Below are 23,003 nucleotides of genomic sequence, written 5' to 3' on the forward strand. Positions count from 1 at the left end.
TCCTTCTTTTCTGCTGCCCAGTGCCCATAGGTGGTCAAACGCTAGAACAGGTTGTGGAGTCTCCACAGTTGGAAATACTCAAAACCCAACTGGACGCAGCCCTGAGCAACCTGCTGTATTTGACCCTGCTTTGAGCAGGACTACACTTTCCAGGGTTCCTTTCTACCTCAACCATTCTGCGTGAGTAGCAGCAGTGCAGCTCTCTCTGTAGGAGGGCAACTGGAGCCTGGGGGTCGGGGAAGAGTTTCTGTGGCTGCAGTGAGGAAGGGGAAGAGGGTAAAGGCCCTGCAGGAGACCCCCAAACCTTGACCTAGGCTCTGCAAGTACAGAAAATGGGATGGTTCAAAATTGACTGTACACAGTTTTTTAAAGTCACATTTGCGAAATTTATTTGCCTGATTTTAGGCACCCAATCTGAACGCTGTGGCCTGAGGGCCCAGTTTCACGCATCAGTGAATGCTGGCAATGGAACAAAGCTGCTTCTAGGGTATATCCTCACTGTAACACATTTTTCCAAATAACCTGTATGGAAGAAGCTTGTCAGCAAATAATATGAGCTCAACAATAGCTTGAATTTCATGAGAGAGATGTTAAAACATGACAGAATGTTAAAAATAGGGTACAGATTGAGCATCTGTCACAGAAGAAATGTGGAGCGTTTGTTTAGAGCTGGGAATATGTGCAAGAACTGTCTCATCGCTGACCTGCTTTGCATTAAGTTTTAAGATAATCTATACATACAGGAAGCATGAAAACATTCTAATGAACAATGTTTCTGGTACTCATTATCACTTTTGTTTGAGAATGAAGAATTTTCAATCTCGTTCCCATAAACATTGCATTGTAAAGACAACAGACCTATTAGTTGTCTAGTCAAATTCCAGAAGGACATTAGCACTGGTTTTCATTTATTTGAATTATCTTTGAATACATAATATCTACGCTCCATCTTCAGTTTTATTCCATTTTCAGTGGTGAAAAGGAAGCTGACAGATTCAGGAATGGGTTAGAAAAGTGAAGACAAAATAATGGAAATTGCAGTCCTGTCGAAAAAGGATTATATTCTTGAAGCCAAAAATTGTTCTGTTTCACCAGCAAGTGCAGATGCCTCCTTCTCAGCAAGACACTGAGCAGATTTAAGCATAGATATGGAACCTGGCATTCTTCCATTGCTGCAGAGACAATGTTAGTAATGACAGAATCAGTCAGTCCACTAAGACAGTGCATAGTTCATTTCACAAGAAGTGAAAGATCTCAGCACAAATCTACAATGCTGACATGACAATGACTCTGTCAAAGAAGCTGCAAGGAAAACAGTGGTTTCCGCTGCAGAAAACATGGGTTTAGATTGTAAAAGCACAATATGTTTTTCTGTGGTAAATGCTAATGTGCTGTGGCTTCACAATTGTTTAAAAAAGCATTCTGGAAAACCTTCTAAGCAATGCATTATTTTTTTTTAAGGCTTTTGCCCTGAATAATCTGCCTGCTTTCTAAAGAACGCTACCACTTGCATGGATATTTCCAGGATTTTCATGTTGCTCTGAAATCATCTGCGATTGTGACAGTTGCCTTTCAGAGCCTTGTTACTGCCTGGTAATGCTGGTACTCATCCAGGCATTGACACAGTACCGAACAGCTGAATGCGTTGGTGTGAGTTTCTTCTCCCATAATGATGTGAAAAATTCAGTGTACGGATCAAGTGATTTTGGTGATATTAAAAAGCTTATATAGCTGCATGTTTTTTACTGTAATATTCAGTAAATAAAATTAGGGCAGTTCTGTGTTAGAAATGACACCTGCTGCGATAACCAAAGTTGCACTATACACTGACAGATTGAAAGCAGAGGGACAAGTGAGGCAATTCTCAGATCAGTATTCTTAGAGCTATGGTACAGCCAAGAGCAGAATTTTGCCCTTACTGGGGAATAAATCAGGGCAACACGTATGGAACAAGGGGGAAGAACAACCATTATAGTTCCAAGTAAATTAATTCTGACTCTGATCTTTGAATTCACACAGGAAGGCTAGGATCCCAGTAATCCATCTGGCAAGTGACAGTAATGAGCATTACACATAATGATTACAGATTACTCAGGCATGGCTGCAGATTTTCATGCAATACAACGGAACTAGCATTAGGGTTTCCCAGTGCTTTTTGCAAAGCCCTGTATTAACTTGCTTGTAACTGGGCCAGTGTTCTCTGTCAGGTACCTTGCCTTTTTTTAAATTTCAGCTGCAACAGGGCAATCATTTTCAGAATATGAAACTAGAAGGTAAAAGTACGTTTATGTTAAAAGGAATCTAGTGACCCATTTGGAAATACTCATATTCTTTATAGTAGGACCTTAAAACTGTAGCGTGGACTCATCCTTCTCAGGTTTATGCATACTATTACCAGCCCAATTTCATGACTTGGGTACTGACGCAGACAGCACTAAGGTCCAAAGCCATAAAATATTCAGGCCGATTTATCTCACATCAGAACAGCAGGAACCTTGTAGAGAGCTGTAACCACTTTCTACAGATGTAAATGGCAGCGCAAGGTGCAGGAAAATGAAGTATTAGGAGATCTCATTAACTTTCTAATTTTCTCTTTATTGAGATGTATGTGCCCTTTTGAAAGTCCCTACTGATCAGATAAAATTCCTACACTGGTAGGATTGTTGGTCATAACACTCTTATTTTTGTGAAGTATGAGTATTTGGTAAATGTTAGATAATATTAAAACAGCATATTACAGCAATATAGAAACTTACATTAAGCAATCCGTCATAGCTGAAATCTGCAATAAATACCGGGTATGTCCATATACATCAAGAAGCTTAGGACTAATATGTCTGACAAGTTTCTACTGTTCAGTTTCTTAATCTTTTTATAATTTTTTTTTTCATCCTAAATACAAAAGGATATATAAAAGTAGTTTCTAATTCCAGCTTAATACTGTGGACACTTGAAATCAGACTTTCTCTTATTGGTAGGTGGGGTAGTGATGTTTGAGATCACCTATTTTCCTCTCCCCTGGACACAGCCTTTGTCTGCAGTTTCTCAGGGTTGTCTGAAGAAGTCACAGTCATCGCCCATGCAGAAGTCTTCAGAGAAAACATAATTTGAGGGATATACTGACGGGGAAGCGTGAAGGGGTTGATTAGAACAAACTCCATTTGTTAATCCTATTTTACGAGTTTTATTCACTGCAGAACCTGTTAGTTGTGCATTAGGGTTATAATATGCATAAACTAGTTAAAATAATTAAGGCTCTGTCCATGTTCTAATTTGGAAATAGAAATAGATCTAAGACTCACTTTTGTAATGTTTCCTTTCTGTTTGCAGAAGTACTGTCAGCCATCATTAGTGTATTGCTGGTCTATATCCTTATGGCATTCCTCTTGTATGAAGCTGTTCAAAGAACTATCCATATGGACTATGAAATAAATGGAGATATCATGCTGATTACAGCAGCCGTTGGTGTTGCAGTTAACTTAATGTAAGATCTCCCTTTCTCTCCATTAACACTCATAAATGTATTTCTGAATAAGCTGCTAATTTATTCATGGCCTATAATTTTGCTGGATCTGTTCATTTTCATAAATAAGACAAGAAACGATACTGAGTATTACCTTTTCAATTCTTTGGTTTAAAAGGAAAGTAAAAGAAAAAAGCAACAAAAAAGGCCCATCCACCAAACCCTAAAGCCTATTTTCTTAAAGTGTTTTTCTTCTTTCACTTCCAGAATGGGTTTTTTGCTGAATCAATCTGGCCACCTTCACTCCCACTCTCACTCTCGTGTACCTCAGTCGAACTCTCCTAGCACAGCCCACAGCAGCAGCCATGGACACAGCAGCCTTGCCGTGAGAGCAGCATTTGTACACGCCCTTGGGGACCTGGTACAAAGTATTGGTGTGCTCGTAGCTGCTTACATCATACGCTTTAAGGTAAGGAACAGCTAGTCTTTGAGGCAGGGTGGATTTTTTTTTAATTTCAACTCCGGTGATTAAATTTAAAAGGGACTTGTTTTTCTAAGTTATTAAAAAAATACTTTGCGATATTCTATTATAAGCTTCATACATTCATGCAAAATAAGCAAAGACTCTCTCTATTATGTATTTTGTAACTATTCAAACAAGCATAAATACTCATGAAAGTTGGAGCTAGAAGTAACTGCATTTTCTGAGTCACATTTTTACAAGTGAGCTTATTTTCTTACATCCTTTAACACTTTGGAACTTCCCTTGCAGCCAGAATACAAGATTGCTGATCCTATATGTACATATGTATTCTCCATACTGGTGGTTTTGACAACAGTTCGAATTCTGTGTGACACAGGAGTTATTATTCTGGAAGGTAAGATCTGTGCACAGTCTACAGTACTTTACAAGTCAAATACCAGTGAGCATTGTCACTTTTTTTGACATCATGATCACCATCTCTAACAAAGTGGACTGTGGCTGGAGACCTGTTTATCCTGCTGCTGCTTTCGTCTGTTGGTTCTTGATGGCTCATTTAAGTTGCAGCAGTCTTTAGGTGTCTTTGACCTCTGCAGTGAAATGTACAGAACTTTCCTGTGTGTCTGCAGTGGCTATCAGCTAAACTAAGTGAACATTTGCCCAGACTCATTTCTACACGTTAATTATTGCAAAGTTAAAGTGAATGTGAATGCACGTAAAAGGAGGAAGCGAGCTTAGGCCAAATGGCTGGACAGGTGGTTCATGCCTGTCCTGTCTTCCCCTTTTCCACAAGTGCTGTTGTAGTACTTGTGTGCTTCTACTGCGTTACCGTAGGGGAAGCTACGAGTAAAGAGTGGAAGTAAAAAGGAAGAAGAAAAAAGAAAAAGGAAAGAAAAAGCTGGAACATAAGCTGAAGAATCTTATCTCGTGGTGACTTAGAGGGAAAGGTGCCAGCAATGTTCTTTGCATTATTATAACTAACATGCCAACTATTACTGCTTGATCTAGTACTTTTACCTTATGAAAGTGAAAATGCTGGGGAGGGGAGAAAAATCCTAGGTGTTAGTTGCATCTTCCTAGCTGTCTCATGTGAGCTATTACTGACTTTTATTATGTTACGAGGTTAAATCAAGGACCTCAAAATCTTCAATGTCAAGTACTTTTGCTGTCATTTAGGAGGGGAAAAAAACAATCCAACAAAATGGAAGTTCACTGAGAAGGCAAAAATGGTAAAAAATTGTTAGAGACCTCAATTAGCTCCAAGGCAATAGCTAAGATTTAGCTGAAGAAAACAGATAAGACAAATTAATGGTGTATCAGATTCCTGATGTTTGAGTTGTAGCTGTTTGCATAGGTATGCCAGTTGTCATAAAAATGTCCGCATTAGTGATGTTATTAAAAGTGATGATAGGTGGGCTTTATGTATGCTAGGATATTTTTCCAACTCAAATTCAGGATCTCCAGAAAATGAACTTGCATTTATATTGGAGACTACTGCTACAACATCCGGGTCCTTGGAGTTGTATGAGTTTTCAATATTCATTTTAACTTAAGTTTCATCATTATACTAGGAATGCTAAGTTAAAAACTCAAATTATTATCTAATATAAGCAATGAGATTCCAGCTTTTAATGTAGGTATATAAGGCAGCACGGACATCTATCAATAGCGTGATGCGAAATATCAAAATTTAAGTCCGTTTCCTGGGAAAAAGAAAGCTGTAGAAATAATACCAGGCAGTTAGCTAGTTATTTATCAGCTAAATAATTTTCTGTTAGTCTTCACTATAAGGAAAATTTTGTTTAATATGAGGCAATCCTAGACACTGAACTTTCAAAAGAGATGGTACTGGAACTAACATAATTTAAAAGACAGTGAGATATCAGGTTCAGAGGGGAGTCATCCAAAAATTCTGAAGAAACTTGAGAAGCAAGTGGCTGAACTCTTCGTAGTATATATAATCAAACTCCATAAAACTGGAACATAAGCAGTAAAAAGCTATGACAGAAACAAAACTATTCAGAAACAGAGATTATTCAGTATTTTTGTACTAGTTTTTGCGTTCACGTTGTTCATCAAAAATTTTGATTCTGCCCTTTTGTCCTGGTTTCGGCTGGGATAGAGTTAATTTTCTTCCTAGTAGCAGGCATAGTGCTGTGTTTTGGATTTAGTAGGAGAAGAATGTTGATAACACGCTGATGTTTTAGTTGTTGCTAAGTACTGCTTATGCTAGTCAAGGACTTTTCAGCTTCCCATGCTCTGCCAGGCACACAACAAACTGGGAGGGGGCACAGCCAGAATAGTTGATCCAAACTGCCCAAAGGGCTATTCCATACCATATGGCGTCATGCTCAGTATAGAAACTGGGGGGGGTTGGCTGGGGAGCAGCGATCGCTGCTTGGGAACTGGCTGGGTATTGGTCGGCGGGTGGTGAGCAATGGCATTGTGCATCACTTGCTTTGTATATTATTATTGTTATTATCATTATTATATTGTTATTATTATCATTAATGTTTTACTTTATTTCAATTATTAAACTGTTCTTATCTCAACCCAGGAGTGTTTCTCACTCTTACTCCTCCGATTCTCTCCCCCATCCCATCAGGGCAGGGGGAGTGAGCGAGCGGCTGCGTGGTGCCTAGTTGCTGGCTGGGGCTAAACCACGACACCTTTGTACAGCTTAAGGGTGGAGTAGGGAAGCTATAGAGGTGCTGTAGCTGCTGAAAATACTACGTCCAGAAGGACTTGGTCAATGCAATCATTGATTTGCAAAGATGGCATGCTGTAAGACAAAAGTCATATGTGCAAACCGCTGCAGATGGATTACGATGAGCATTTGAAAATGATACCAGTAACCTGAAGAGAGAAGTTTTAGGAGACAGCTGGGGGCAGGCCCTAGCATGTATTTTTTTAGATTCTGACCTTAGAGTCTGGTCTAAGCAGTTACTAGGGGGTTGAAGCTGCAGTAAAGTTTCTGCACAAGTACATCGTTCCAAAGGATCTAATGCTGGCTGTTGCCAGAGAGGGGATTCTGGACAGGACAAATTACGTGTGAGATGATGCTGCAATTCCTGTACTACTTCTGTATCCATACTGGACTTAATATGCCAGTTTGCATATTCTTCTCTATTGATAATTTGGAAGTTACTAATCACTTCCAACAGCATATAAACTCTTTTGACGTTGAGATCTGTCATGACATTTTAAAGGCTACTGAGAGTTTGCAGAAGACACAATTAATTTTATCTCATGTTTGGTATCATAGGAGTTCCAAGGCATTTAAATGTGGATCGCATTAAGGAAGACTTGATGAAAATTGAAGACGTTTATTCTATAGAAGATTTAAATGTTTGGTCTCTCACTGCAGGAAAAACAACTGCCATAGTCCACTTGCAACTAGGTAAGCTGCTGTATAGCATGATTCTAAATTAAATCTAAGTGTAGAAAAAACCCCAAACACTTTCTCTTCATATTGTTATTTAAGTTGAACCAGGAAATATCATTCTGGGAAGGAAAAAAAAATCTACTAACTATGGTTTTGTACAGCGAGGTATAGAACCCATTGGCCCAGAAGGACACAGTGTAAATGAAAATTGTGCAAAGAAAATATATTCATACTGAAACATCCAGTACAGATTCTTTGGGTGGGTGTGGGGGGGAAAGGATTTCTCCTGAGAAATTCCCTTATTTTGTCCAGGGGAAGACAGGGTGAAGTTCTAATGTGGAACAATCTGACATATGAAAAATAAGTATCTTTTCCCAAAACATGTGCTGATTCAGACATCTAACAGTACTATGAATATTAATTCTTAGTAAGAAAGCTGAATTTTTGGGGGGTTGGGGGGTGGTGTCTAACACACAGTTTTATCAAGATGTGTCTAGTTAGAGGATATAGACCTAGAGGTGTAAAATAATATATAGAGAGGACATAGTGACCACAGAACAATATTAAATTAATAAATGAATGTGAACAAAGATGATTCTAGTTGGTAACACTGTAAAAAATTTGAGAACACCTGGATTGTCCAGGTTTCTTGAGGGGTGAATTCTATTAATTATTTTCTTGATTTTTCAGTTCCTGGTAGTTCATCTAAATGGGAAGAAGTTCAGTCCAAGGCCCAACAACTGCTGCTGAACACATTTGGAATGTACAAGTGCTCTGTCCAGCTTCAGAGTTACAAACAGGAAATGAGCAAAACCTGCGTAAGTTGTCAGAGTTCCAGTGCCTAATTTCATATGTTTTGGGAACTGCTGCCTTATTCTTTATCTTGTAGTCAAAGACAGAGCAATAAATGCAAAATGAAAATGATCAAATAGAAACCATTAATATGTGGATTTGTACCATGTAACATGCAGCGGGGAGAACTGGTGCTGCAAAAAGTGTAGTGGTTGCCCTACAGAACATGTATTTCACTCTCTCCCTTGTACTGGTTTATTCAATTTATTGTGATTTTGAGATGAAGCTGTTTTCAGATTATTGTTTACAAACTGCAACGTGGCTCTGCAGATACCTCACAAATTACAGTCCAATATCGTCCTTTAATAACTACGTACCACAAAATACCTGCACTCCAAATGGAGCATCAAGTATTCAGTATTTCAATTAAAGTCTCTAATGCTGATCATGCCAGGGTTCTATAATATGTCATGATCCCCGAATGCATTATACAGTATTTTTGCAATAGTAATTTTCATACAGTATCTTAAACTATGATGTATACAGTGCTCGTTGAATTCTTTTGGAAGCTGTCTCATTGGAGACACTGCAAAATACAGAATCTACTGTACCCAGACCAGAAAGTTAGCTTTAATCTGGGCATTCAGAAATCCAGACAGGAAGATCCTTGCCCAGACTTCTGGTATTTAACTAGAGACCCAACACTGGACCCAAAGTGTTTTAAGTGATCGGTTATCTTTAATGTATTTTAGAATAGGGTTCATATGTTAGAAACAGGTTATTTATTTTACAGAGTTTTGACTTGTAAGATGAATTTATTATTAATAATCTTCAATGTCTAAACCAACATTTGATTCACATTAAAAGGTCAGTTGATTAGCATGCATTCTAATTATAATTAATAAATGTCCTGTAATTGATCATTTTTCCATGATTGTTTTGTTTTAAAAGAAAAATCAAATGTTAGAAACTATGCTTGAAATGGAGATACTCTCAAACATAGATATGCAAAATACATGCATCTTCTAACAGGAAAGTGGGAAACAGAAGTTTTGGATATGTACTATTTCTTCAGTCACAGATAGATCTCTGACCTTTTCATCTTTGCTTTGAGCACAGTATGGCAGTATCCTGACAGGAATGCCACTGCAGTAGCAGTCCCTCACTACTTAGCTTTATAAAGTAATAAAGCAAAATCCAAGCAAGCTCAGTAACCTAATGGTGTTGGGCAACAATATCATAATATCGTGTTGGACAACAAAATCATAGCAACCTACAGAGGTAGAAAGGCCTTTTCTTATTTATAGAGGGATAAGGCAATTTGAAAAGATTATTTATTCATCCTCAAAGTCCACAAAATGTTATTGCTTTGCCTCATGGTGGAATCACTGTACTTTGAATGTACACAGGATAATAAAACCTGACACTAAGCTATTATACACCTCCAAGCTCAGATTTATGCCTGCTTCTGAAGTCATTTGCATTGAAGAAGCTAAGGGCAACAAGAATATGATCTGCAAAGTTCAGAAGATGGTAAGAACTTGGCTTCAAATATTTTTTCTTATTCTGTACTTTGATCTTTATGCAGAACTTCCACTGACATCAAAAGTAGTTCTGTACATGGATCAGAAAGGAAAATTTTTGCACAGTAATGGATATTGTGATATTCAGCTGTGAATACTTAAGCTATCGTCTGTTTTGAAACTTGCTAGGTTTCACATTTTCATCAGGCTGATTTATACCTGCAATTGGTGGTAACAATCTTGGCTTCTTTTCTCTCCTCTTTTTGAGATAGGGGTCACATGATGAATTTTTAGAGGTGAAAACTGACAGCACAGTATTAATTTGGACAAAGTGCACATAACACTGGATTATGTTTGTATCTGTTCTGGCAAGAAATGGGAACACTTGAATACAGTATGGGAGCACACACAGCTCAGACGCAAAGTAGCACCGTACTTGGGAAGTTAATGCTTCAATACAAACACTACCATTAATTAAGCCATATCACAGTTCATGAAAAAATGTGCATCCCATTCTTACAAACTTACTGGAGAAAAAATACCACAAACAACAGGTATTTTGCACATACTAAGACTCAAATAGGTTTTAATTAAATTGGGGTTTACAGTTGCTGTAATTAGAAGTTGAAGTACAGTAGACATGTATTTGGAGTGTTTTTTATTGTAATAGTTTACTACACATTTGTTTAATTGAAGAAAAAAGCAGAAATGTGTTGCTTTATTGTGGGTTTTATTAAATCAATTATTAAACTTCACATTGTTGTCTTATAAAATATTTATTTGCATTGCTGTCTCTTATCATCATCTTGGATTCTTATAGCAGCTGTTTTTTGAAGTGTCTGAACACTCAAGCTTAACTCAGTTTGGAGATGCTATATATAGAATGAATTATGTCTCCCTCTTCAGTCAGAACAATTTAAGTCTTGTTATTTCCCGTGCAATAATTGCACTTTAGAAAATATAAGCTGACAAAGCATGGTGAAGGAGCAGCCATAAAACAACTGGCAGAACATTCTTGAAACCCTACATTCACCCTTGAGGGGCCCTTGTTATCAAGGCCTACAGACTGGAAGGAGTTCAGAGAAAAAGCAACAGAAGATGAAATGAGAATCAAGAATAAGAGAATGAATGCATCTATCTCAGGGAGGCTCTGAAGTGCACATGCCCTTGTTTTAAGGGCTAACTAAACTCACATGGAAATTTCTATCTGTGTGGTCTACCTCTAATCCTTTTCGTATCCTTTATGAATTATTCAGGGCACAGGTTGTCTGACACTGCTATGTTTAATGTAAGAATCCAGTATTCTTCCGAATCCGCTATTAATCAACATCAAAAGGAATATGCATATTAGCACTTACAATACTCCTAGTGATGGAATAAATGAGCACAACAGAACTATAAAAATAACCAAGTAGAAATAATTACTACGCTTACTTATAAGGATAGAGAAATACTCGGAAAATAACACTGATTTGCAGATAAACTACCAGGAATTTATGACCTAATACACAGTAACAGTAGTCAGGAAGTGCAAGTGCCTATAAAAGAAGACAAGTTACTTTTATAGACATTGCAAGGTCATTTTCAGTATCAGCTTAGAGGAAAGGGGCCTTAGTATAAATAAGAATCAGGTCTAATGTCTTTCCAAGCAGCTCTCCAGCACATCCAGATTATTTCATTTACACGCTCTGTCCTGGTTTCAGCTGGGATGGAGTTAATTTTTTTTCCTACTAGCTGGTATAGTGCTGTGTTTTGGATTTAGTACGAGAATAATGTTAATAACACACTGATGTTTTAGTTGTTGGTAAGTAGTGCTGACACTAGTCAAGAACTTTTCAGCTTCCCATGCTCTGCTAGGTGCACAAGAAGCTGGGAGGGGGCACAGCCAGGCCAGCTGACCCAAACTGGCCAAAGGGTTATTCTGTGCCATATGATGCCATGCTCAGTATAGAAACTGGGGCGGGGAGTGGGCTGGGGGGCTGCGAGTGCTGCTCGGGGACCGGCTGGGCATCAGTCAGTGGGTGGTGAGCAATTGCATTGTGCATCATTTGCTTTGTATATTGTTTTATCATTATTACTTTCTCTTCCTCTGCTGTCCTATTAAACTGCCTTTGTCTCAACCCGTGGGTTTTACTTTTTTCCCCAATTCTCTCCCCTATCCCACTGTGGGGGGGGGGAGGGGGAGGGAGCAGCTGTGTGGTGTGTAGTTGCCCACTGGGGTTAAAGCACGACACACTCTCACACTACTCTTTTCCTTCTACAAAATCCTCTGCTTGAAATTAAAATGCATTTACTTAATGGGATTTCTCTCTCACCAAGAGACTCATAAGAGTCGAGCAAGTTTCCACAGCTAGTGTCCCTGCTTTCCAGAGCTGTGCCGCAATACCCTTGATGACTGAACAGCTAAAATCCTGTGAAAATTCTGCCATGTCTAACAGTCTTAAATTGGGAAGAGATTTTTCCTTTCTTAATCTGTGATTGTCAACCATCTTTTTCTGAAGCATGGATATGGCTTTGATGACAACCTACTCATATGAGTTAATAAAGCATTTTTACATCGAGCAGACTGCAAACCCTTGCATCCCACTCTTCTATTCTGAAAAGTTCTTACGCTAAGAAGAAAATTAACAGAAACCTATTTCTGAATGTTTTCCTTGCTTAATTTTGTGAGGGTTTTTTGTTTGTTTTGTTTTTTAAATTGTGTTGACATTTAGTCCTTTCAATACCAGCAACATTTCTTTCTACTCCAGCAGAATTACCATTTAAAATATCATACCTGAATCTGGTCTTCAATTATTTTACTACTGTACATAGCTGCTATTTCTTGCAGAATCACTCCCAATTGACAGAATGACTAAGAAAAGCATCAGGCTGGCATTTAGAAGTAGCTTTCTGACATAAACCCAAAAAACCCAAAAGACACCCACCAACTAAAGAGTAGCAAGTCTTTTGTTCAGGTATTTTGGCAGAATCTCATGAGGATGCTGCAGTGATGCTGCATAGAGCAGGCCTGTTAAGTATTATTTCTCTCTACAGATACTAAAAGAATATTTTAAATGTAGATAGGCTGCTGGGTAATTAATTAAACATGATATGTACTGCAGTAGCTTCCTAGACTCCAATAAGCTAGTCCATTTTCAGAGAAGTTCCCTTGAGATCTCAAGGGGAGGGGCCAATCCACTGTAAACACCCAGCTCATTTTCCTCTATCCATCCAAAATGGCATCGCCAAGATCTTTTTTCTTGCTGGTTGCTCCAAGCACATTCAGTTGTTCCAGAAGTTAGCACATATACCTCAAACATCATGTTTCATCGGCACTTTGCATTATGCCACCGCTTTCTGTTTCTCTCACTTTGTTTTCTTGCAATACTCTACCCTCTCCACAGCTTCACTAATAATGCCCAGCTTGCACCCTGTGTACCTGCTGCGTACGTGGTCACTGGGAGCTTCTCATGCAGCACCCCCCAAATGACTTGTGAGGCCTGTTCTATCCAAATACATGCTTGCCCAAAGCCCGTTTCCTCTTTGATCGCTAGATGAAAAAAATCTAGCCACCAAGCTGCTAACTCACAAGGAAGACCTAATCTGAAAGCCTCTAGATTCTCTTTCTACCTTAAAACAATTAAAACAAATGTCCTCCACCTTCCCCACCCTTCATCCCCTTTCCAGCCTCACCCCAACCTCCCCCTCTGTAACAAGTCACGCGAGGCACCAAGCGACACTCTGCTCTCGAGCTGGCAAACACCCGTCTGTTCTCTTCTCATTCCATTTTCCATGGCTGGATGCTCTGGGAAGGACCATACATGCTCTTCTGTTCTGTGAAATACCTGACACAACTTTGGAAGCTGCTAGAATAAATACTGGTCTTTTCCATTTACTGCTATCCAGCTACCGCAGCAATCCGCTCTTAGAATGCATGCATACCCGCCTCCTATGTTTACAGCTGTAAAATAATGATATCCAAATCAATATTTTTGCTCTTTTATCTCTATTTTCCTTCCGCACTGTGTTCTGCTTTTTCTTCTCAGTATCACAGTTTGAAAACTGCCAGTGCTAAATGTACAAAAGAACTTAATTGCTTTTATTACAGTTATGAAGCATTTACACCTGTTACGACATCAATTTCTATAGAAAAAATAAGCCATTTTGTAAACACAAGCGTAATTCTATCCATATGATGACTGCTTTATGATTTCCAAACTATTTTACCTAGTGAAAAGATGATAACTTGTTTTTCTAGGATTGGGACTAGCCAGTACATGAGGGTACATGAAACCAGGTAATGCTGTCTGTCCAGAGTGTGTTTCATATTAAACTCAGTACTGATATATACAGGGATTTTTGATTCAGCTGATGAATACGTAAAAGCAGCCGGATGGCAAGCAGACAAAAAATTTTGCTTTTGTCTCAGGTGCATTAAGAGCACCCAAGTCCCTGCACTCTTCTTATTTCTTTTTTCCCAACACACACACACAGAGAAATTATCTAATAGATCCCTAAATAAATTGATGAGATGTAAACATATAAAAATAGCTACTTAATTCTAGTAACTGGCCTTTTAAATTCAAATAGAATTTTTGAGAAAAACACCATAAACAAACATTTGCATAGTTAAGATGATGCTACATATTTGAACCTAGCATACAATTACTCTTGATTTTTTATAGATTTCATGTGTTCCTTTTTCCAAGCCCACTGTAAGAACAAGTCTGACACAAAATTGTATGGACAAATACTCTCCCTTCTGGACCGTCAACCTTCAAGGCCTTTTCCGAGTTGACCAGAAGATGGTGCACTAGTCCCAGCTTTAATAAAAAGAGTTCTGTACTGAGTATAACTATTGAGACTTCTATATGTTAAAGGAATATATTTTGTCGCAAATTTTTAAAATGTCTTATTAAAAAAAAAAAGTCTCAATTTTTCCCAAGGATAACACAGGGGATTTAACTTTATAATGGATGCAGTAAGGAAAAGCACAAATCTAGCACAGATTTGCTAATCATTTACTGGGAAGGACTTAAGATACTTCTTAAAGGCCTATACAGGTAAATATCATGGAATACAATGCTCACATGCCTCCCTCCAGTTCCAATTATGTAATAAAAAATGATATAAGTGGAAATTAATTGTGGCTATGGGTATCTGAAATGCAATTACAACAAATTATATTCATTAATGTAAAAATATAAGTTATGATGGAAGCCCTTTGTTTCTGTGAAAATAAGTATTGCTTCTTTGGGGTGCTGAATTCATGTTTCCAGGACGGCATATACTTGCATTTTAAAACATCCTTCACTGTCTGCTTTTTTATAAAGGATCTGATGACACTTTCAATTAAAAAACATATGCTGCGGGAAGCAATTTTGTTTCAAAATAGATATAAATGTAGAATATCATTGTGTTTACACTGCTGTAATTACTAGTATAATGGTGTCTTTTGATCTAGTTGAACAGGCTTCACAGAGAGAAAATACAGATGACAGAGGCTGAGGAACTCAGAACCACAACTTCCTTCCAGTAAAGTCTTCTTTCATTTCTTCAAGCTGTTAAGCAATTCTGTATTTTCTAAGCTTCTGCAGAAGACACACACCTTCAACTGGAAACAGAAATTGCCCAACCAGTTGCACACACTGGTTTCTTTCTGCTTAGTTATTTGCTTCAAATATAACCTAGATGAAACAAATTATGATGGTTTTCAGGCAACCTAGCTGCTTGGACTTGCCACAGAGAAAAGGTCAAGTCATATCATAGAAAATTTAAAAGAAAGTAACTCTTTGCATATGAAAAGTTAAAGGACCATGTGCAGTAAGCTGTAAATGAAGGTATGTTTTAGATGCGCTCACTTGTGGATAGCTATGCCGGATATCACATTATATTTGATCTATTAACTGTCTTTGTAAAGCAGCAATGAAAGCAGAATATTACTCTTCCACCCTCAGACTTACTGTATTTGATGTTTCCTTGGAGGAAGGATTGAGGGAAGAGGTAGTCCCTAATTTTAGCTGTCGGAGCTAGAAAGCAGCAGCTCACAGAGCAGGAGTAATAACAAAATTAAATCCTACTAATAGGCCCACCAACTGCTATGGCTAAGTAAGGATATTCATACTGCAGTTTTGGGGTTTTGTTTTGTTTTTTTAAGAGTTCATATTTTGTTGATGATACAAGGTGTGTTTGTGTACAAAAGAGGAAGGAGGAAAGAAACCAGATAAAGCCAGATCATGTGAGTACTGCAGATAGCAACTGAAAAACATTAGACTCCATTACATTACCATGCAGCCAACTGTGGAGCATACTAGTGTATTTCTGGACCACATTATGGTGGTCACAAATGAAGTCAATACCAATTTTGTTTACAGATTGCAGCATTAGTTGATCTGTTGTGCAGTTCAACTAGGATGTCTGATTACTGGTTTTACAGTAATTTTTCTCTTAGGCAAAGTATGTTTTACCCATCTAGCCCACATCACACCATACACATCCATTAATGATGCCAAGGGAGGGGGAGGGAGGGGGAAGATTGGGGTGTTGCCTCCATCTCCTTTCTTTGTTGGGCTGCCATATTTTCTTTTATCATTTTAGTGAAGAAGAAAAAAGCCCAAGAAGTAAAGAGGCTTTCTTAGCTTTTGATTTTCGTAACTCTGATTACCGATTGCTTCAATAAATGCTTATCTCTAGCTACAGGAATACCTTTGTGCTTTAGTATTCCTTGTTTAAGAATGTACATTACATCTACGGTCCAGCCAAGCAGACAACTGTGAGGATTTCTAAAAATGGATAAGAAGGTCAAACACTTTGGTTCTTTGAGTGAATCCATCTATGACTTTGGTGGTCATTTTGTTTATTTAAAGCACTCGCCCACAGAGGGTGTATACCTTTGTCCTTTACACCTAACAAGAAGTGATACACTCAACACATACCTCAAACAGGAACCTCCACACATTACCCTGTTTTGCATACTACAAAAGCTTTGAACTAATACACATACAGGAACTTGAGCAAAGACATGCTCACTTCTTAAATGTTTTTATTTCTCTTAAGAGAGAGAATTTAAAAAAACCCCACATACTAGTACATATACACAACCTCTACAAGTTTTGTTGTATTAATTCCATGCCTTCCTGAAATCAGTATAAAAACATTCCCATAACTTCCAACTAATTTTCTTTTACACCTACTTTGTACGACATGGTATGGTAACATGAAAATTATGGTTAAAAGTTTGGCAATGAACAGAACTGCAAGTCATTATGACTAGGATTTTGCTGTGTATTTCTGCTTTTGGGAGTAAGGTGGATACTGCAGTCTTCAAGCCAAATTGTTTTCTGACCATAGCATGTTTCATTCAAAGCACTTCACAAGAGGAAAAATAAACACAGTAAAGACAGCATAATGCTAACATATCATTTAATAATGCTAACAGCATTGGCAGCATAATGCTAACAGTCATTTAAAAAAATATTCAGGCTTCACTGAATTATAAAAGAAGTCATACAGCAGGAGGGAGAGATGCATCATTAAATGAAACATTCTTAACAGCTTTAATAGAAAAACAGCTTTCCCTTTGTTTTGATGTAGTGAATCAGTGATTTATTACAAGTAGATGACTTTGCTTTTCTTTGGCAAACTGATAAGATTTTCCTGTTACTACCAGGGATTACAACTAATCTGGATTTTCTGCATTTACTTCCTTGTTCGTGCAGCAGCAGCAGCAAGTCTGGTAAAGGATGGTGTTCATTAGTTACCTACCTACTGCAAACACATTTATTTAAATTAAAGAAATGACATGCAACAGGAAATCAAAATGAGAAAGTTTTGCTGAAGTTGAAAGTTTAAACACATTTATTTACACTTAAGAAGTTTTTCAAACTTGTGTGGCTTTCTGACCTCTCAGCTCAGCTGACAGCTACCCCCATTTGCCCTCTATACATCACACAATGTGCTACTGTTTGAAATAAACTGCATCTGTTAATGCATCATATTGACCCTACATGAATTTTGCAATTAAAAATCCACATATTCTACAATACTGAAACAGGAAGTTTCAGCTTTTCACCCCAGCTTTTCACAAACATTGTGCTGTTAACAATCTGCGTAACAATCCAGTGGGGTGACAAGGTGGGTGTCCCTCGCTTACACCTCACAACATGCATCAGTCCTTTCTGAAGATGAAATACGGTTCTGCGCCAAAGGCTGAGGAAGCACTCGAGCCTGCAGCTACTAGCAGTCCACCTCTAGTCTACCAGAACAGACCGGTCTCATGCCAAATACCATACAGAAGAGTATAATGATAGAAAGTGGCTTGAAAACCAGAGAGTTCTAGGGAACAGCTGTAACCATAAAGCAGGATGGCAGGCAGCTCTGCCTTGTGACTGCATCGTTTAATGTAGGTTCCTTTAGACAATGCTGACTGGATTGCTACAGAGCTCTGGTCCTCGCACTCTATTGTTGGTGCTGTATCCTATTGACTTTTCCTCCCGAGCCTGTAGATTCTGTTTGCCACCATCTGATAACAACAGTGTCTGCACAGAATTCCCACTCACTTCAGCAGGGAATTCTGCTTTAAAAATCAATTGCTGTGATAGACTCCCAAGTTTAAGAGCTGTTGCCCCCTGCCCCTCCTTCAGCAACATTTGGGGTCAGAGAAGTCAGCAAGCCTGGCTGAGTGAGGGCTGAGTTGAGTTTGAACTTAAAGAAAATATGTTTTCCAATTTACTCAACAAGAAAAAGAAAATACACAAATGAAAAAAGCTGTTTCACAGCTGTTGCCTGGACTGCCACTATCACGGTCTGCAAGGGTACAGGAATCCTCATGATTCATAGTGCCTAGGATTAAAAACTGCCAGGCCACTTTAAGTTTGGAGTTACAGAAGATGAACAAGTTATTTTACCATTTTCTTGTAAGGAAACAACCAGATGAGTCAAATTTCAGTAAGAGAACAGCCCTTACTCAAAACAAGATATATTTTGATAGAAGTGGGTAAGGAACAGTCAGTCTCCCATAATATTATTAGCCTTTATTTTTCTGCAATAGCGTAATGAAGAGATAGCTTTCAGTGGAATGGACCCTACCTAACAACATAATGTTAATATGTTAACAAATTTAAAGAAAAACTGCAACTGTTTTTAGGTGAGTCTATTGAAAGACAATGCATGCTTATGTACGTGACCTGAATTTCTATTTATTTTTTTCAAAATGGAAAGACAATTCTTAAGTATTTACTGTTATTTATGCATATACTCAAAATCTAAAGACTTTTGCTTGAAGAGTTTACAGACTATGCATCCTCACTGTTATTAGTAAGGCTCTTTTTTAAAGGAATAATCCCTACGGTGCATTTATTGCAATACCATCAGCATAAATAAAGCAAAGTAGAACAGGGGAGAGGGAGAAGGAAGACAAACATTACAAGCAGGGCCATTTTTTCTTAATTTCTGAGTTTAAACCACTGGCCTAATTATCTTCTCATCTACTCGTTTTACATGTTTAACTTTCTAGAACACAGTGCAGGTGTACTAATAAATAGTATTAACAGTAGAAATAAATTAGGCCAAGAAAATTTTAAGTTTTTCTGATGTGTTTGTTTTAGTGGGCGAGACAGAAAGAGATTTGGCAAGAAGAAAAGATGTGTCAGCAAGGGAAAGAAGGAAGGAGTCTCAGTAGAAAACAGGGAGGAGGGTGTGAGAGACAGAAAGTGAGTAATTCCAGAGACTGGTATAGTCCAGATCAACTGTTTCACATTGATGAGACTGGTTTTCTACTGCTTGACAACTGGTAAAACTGGAAGCACATTTATCTGAATTTTAACAGACATGCACAAGCACTTTTTAAACCTTATAGAAACAAGGTCACAAAGATGACTAGCTTTATCTTCAAAACATTGCATCGCGAAGCCTAAATTATTTATGCAGAACACTTTTTAGGGAACGTTACGCACATGGCGAAATCTTGGCCGAGAGCAGCAGAAACAGTACATCACTCCTGCAAGCCCAGTGTCTCAGCACAGCTGCGGTGGGAGGCCCAGCACCACGCAGGGCCCGACTCTGGCCCTTGCTGTCACTGGCCGCTACGCAACCCGGCCGGTTCATCGGGAGCCACAAACCATACACGCAGAAGCAAGGATGCCCGACTGACGCGTGCCATGCCTACAGACACGCAGCCCGAAGAGCAGGCCTGCCGTGAGCGAGGAGGCCTGCCGTGGGCGAGGAGGCCTGCCATGAGCGAGGAGGCCTTGCCGTGAGCGAGGAGGCCTGCCGTGGGCGAGGAGGCCTGCCATGAGCGAGGAGGCCTGCCGTGGGCGAGGAGGCCTGCCGTGGGCAAGGAGGCCTTGCCGTGAGCGAGGAGGCCTTGCCGTGAGCGAGGAGGCCTGCCGTGGGCAAGGAGGCCTTGCCGTGGGCGAGGAGGCCTGCCGTGAGCGAGGAGGCCTGCTGTGGGTGAGGAGGCCTTGCCGTGGGCGAGGAGGCCTGCCGTGGGCGAGGAGGCCTGCCGTGGGCACTCGCCCTGCCATGGGCAAGCAGGCCTGCCGTGGGTGAGGAGGCCTTGCTGTGGGCAAGCAGGCCTGCCGTGGGCGAGGAGGCCTTGCCGTGGGCGAGCAGGCCTGCCGTGGGCGAGGAGGCCTTGCCGTGGATGATAAGGCCTGCCGTGGGTGAGGAGGCCTGCCGTGGGCGAGGAGGCCTTGCCGTGGGCGAGGAGGCCTGCCGTGGGCGAGGAGGCCTGTCGTGGGTGAAGAGGCCTGCCGTGGGCGAGGAGGCCTGTCGTGGGCGAGGAGGCCTTGCCGTGGGTGAGGAGGCCTGCCGTGGGCGAGGAGGCCTGCCGCACCACCTGAACGGGAGGGCACGGCCATCTCCCACAGCACCTCTCAGACATGTCGGGCCAAACCTTCCAAGCCTTAAATGAAAACCAAAACCAAAACAAAACTTCTGTGCGTGCTCCCATTGCTAACAAATGAGGGGGGTTCGCGCAATTAATTTTCTAGACTGGCAGCATCAGCCAGGACACGACTCATATCCTGAAGTCCAGACAAATTATTTCTAGGACTCTCACTTGCTAACACAGCCCCATCCCAATTACAGTTCTGCCATTCTCTAACACCTGAGTTACCACTTTCTTTCAACTCACTCTTTTGCCATACAAATGCTTTACTTTACACAGTGCTGAATGTCTAGGCAGCACACCACAGGGAGCTCAACTCCTCTAACCACGCACCTGGAAACTGGACACTGACACAAAACCCGGAGTGGGAGGTTTGCTTTGCTTGTACCCATTTTTCTGGCAAGGGAGAGGCCTTCTCCCCGCTGCAATCATCAGCGCTGCTGAAGGCTCACAGGCTTTACGTGGTCCCACAGGTGATCTGATAGTGATGCCCAGTGAGGCTCGCCTTCCTCAGCTCCCAGGACATGAGGGAGCAGCCTCCGCTGGGCTTCTCAGTGGTGGTTCAGGGGAAAATGGAGGTGAAGCGCTAAGAAAAGCCCCCCGCCACCATGGCAGCCCAGTGCACCCTCCAGTGAGAGGCCGCGGAGGGAGACAGCAATGGCGGGAAAGCAGGGCGGCTGCCTGGGGTTCCCTCACGGCCGCGGGTGGTAGCGGGTAACAGAGCCCCAGGGGCAGCGGGCGCAGGGGGTAATGGCTGCGGGGCAGCTTTTCACGTACAGTGGCTTCATTTGTGTCCTGGTTTCGGCTGGGATAGAGTTAATTTTCTTCCTAGCAGCAGGCATAGTGCTGTGTTTTGGATTTAGTAGGAGAAGAATGTTGATAACACGCTGATGTTTTCACTTGTTGCTGAGTACTGCTTATGCTAGTCAAGGACTTTTCAGCTTCCCATGCTCTGCCAGGTGCACAAGAAACTGGGAGGGGGCACAGCCAGAACAGTTGATCCAAACTGCCCAAAGGGCTATTCCATACCATATGGCGTCATGCTCAGTATATAAGCTGGGGGGAGTTGGCTGGGGAGCAGCGATTGCTGCTCGGGAACTGTCTGGGTATCGGTCGGCGGGTGGTGAGCGATTGCATTGTGCATCACTTGCTTCGTATATTACTATTATTATTATTATATTGTTATTATTATTATTTTACTTTATTTTATTTCAATTATTAAACTGTTCTTATCTCAACCCAGGAGTGTTTCTCAGTCTTACTCCTCCGATTCTCTCCCCCATCCCATCGGGGTAGGGGGAGTGAGCGAGCGGCTGCGTGGTGCTTAGTTGCTGGCTGGGGCTAAACCACAACAATTTGTCACAGGCCCTGGGCTCTCAGTGTTGTATGAGGGGCCCTTAGATGGACTACACATCCCTCGTGAGCCCTGCAGAAGGACACTACACCCCCATTAACAGCTCTGGCCAGAACATACACTAATGAGGTTATCTAAAAGTAAAAGCTAATTGAACCAATATCCTTCAGTCATCAGGTCAAGGTACAGCATAAATAGGGTTGGTACAGCCTCCGTGAAATGCGCTGTAAAGGTGTGTGATCTTTGATCAGGGCGAGGCACCACAGGAGAACAGCTCGTTGGACTGGGCGTCTGCTCACTCTTTGGACTTCCTTTGAAGCGTGCAATTAGCGGTGATGGCTGTTTCATGGTGGGAGATAGCTTTCAGCAAACAATCTGCCTGCGCTCTATTCACATCAGCACCTGAAGGTCAATAGTTACTTAGTCCAACTGTAGCGCCCCGAGTTGGCTTCCTTGCTAACGCTTTTTTATTTCCATTTCAGTTACACATTCAGGTGATCTCGTTATCTTGCGTGCTCCCCATATGGCAGGGATGCGCTGTACAGCAAAGACTTTGGACAGCGAATTAAAACTGTACTGAGTAGCGTGGCCATGTTTGTTTAATCTGAAAGCTTTTTTGGGAAATGTCCAACACCAAATAGTGGCCAGATCCAGTGATTCATTCCCATTACTCTTGTTTGTTTTCTACAGCTAGTCCTAGGGACGATAACCCTCTGCACTGAGACAGATGACAACTGCAGGATGAGCAACTTCCTTTGATGACTGCATCTGGCCCCTCTGTAAGTTACTATTTTCTACAGAAACCACACGTGCCAATTAAGTAACTAGACAGTACAGTACTATACTAATAGCATCTTGTGGTAGAGAAGTGTGGGGGGTAAGGGACATCAGACAGAGAAAGGCTGACACTGGGGCTATCAAATGCAAACCAAGCCAAATGAAAAACTCAACACGTCTCTTAGATAACCACAGATCTTGTATTGTTGGGATTAAGACCTTTAAGTACTATTGTAATAACAAAATTTAGTAATTAATAATTGCATGTAAGCTGCAGAAAGCAACCTTCTCTTCCAGAAAACTATTTACAAATAGACTACTTAACAGCCACCTGCAGTGAGAAAAGCATGTCTGTAGA

At 40.4% G+C, this 23,003-nt stretch overlaps 1 protein-coding gene across 2 annotated transcripts in view; it reads left to right on the forward strand.

The window, feature by feature from the left end:
* Positions 1-22,698, forward strand: part of SLC30A4 (solute carrier family 30 member 4) — a 31,435-nt gene extending 8,737 nt beyond the window's left edge. The window contains exons 3-8 of one of the 2 annotated variants that reach the window (XM_075714554.1): positions 3,331-3,484; positions 3,731-3,932; positions 4,236-4,341; positions 7,210-7,344; positions 8,020-8,147; positions 22,559-22,698. In XM_075714554.1, the coding sequence (XP_075570669.1) occupies positions 3,331-3,484; positions 3,731-3,932; positions 4,236-4,341; positions 7,210-7,344; positions 8,020-8,147; positions 22,559-22,627 (794 nt within the window). In that variant the 3' untranslated portion in view covers positions 22,628-22,698. Of the gene's footprint in view, positions 1-1,461; positions 1,651-2,602; positions 2,799-3,330; positions 3,485-3,730; positions 3,933-4,235; positions 4,342-7,209; positions 7,345-8,019; positions 8,148-22,558 lie in introns of those variants that run through there. The other variant, XR_012831217.1, reaches the window with a different exon arrangement.
* Positions 22,699-23,003: the final 305 nt, after the last annotated feature.

The sequence above is a fragment of the Pelecanus crispus genome, chromosome 7, assembly GCF_030463565.1.
Source record: "Pelecanus crispus isolate bPelCri1 chromosome 7, bPelCri1.pri, whole genome shotgun sequence".
NCBI classification, from domain to species: Eukaryota; Metazoa; Chordata; class Aves; order Pelecaniformes; family Pelecanidae; genus Pelecanus; species Pelecanus crispus.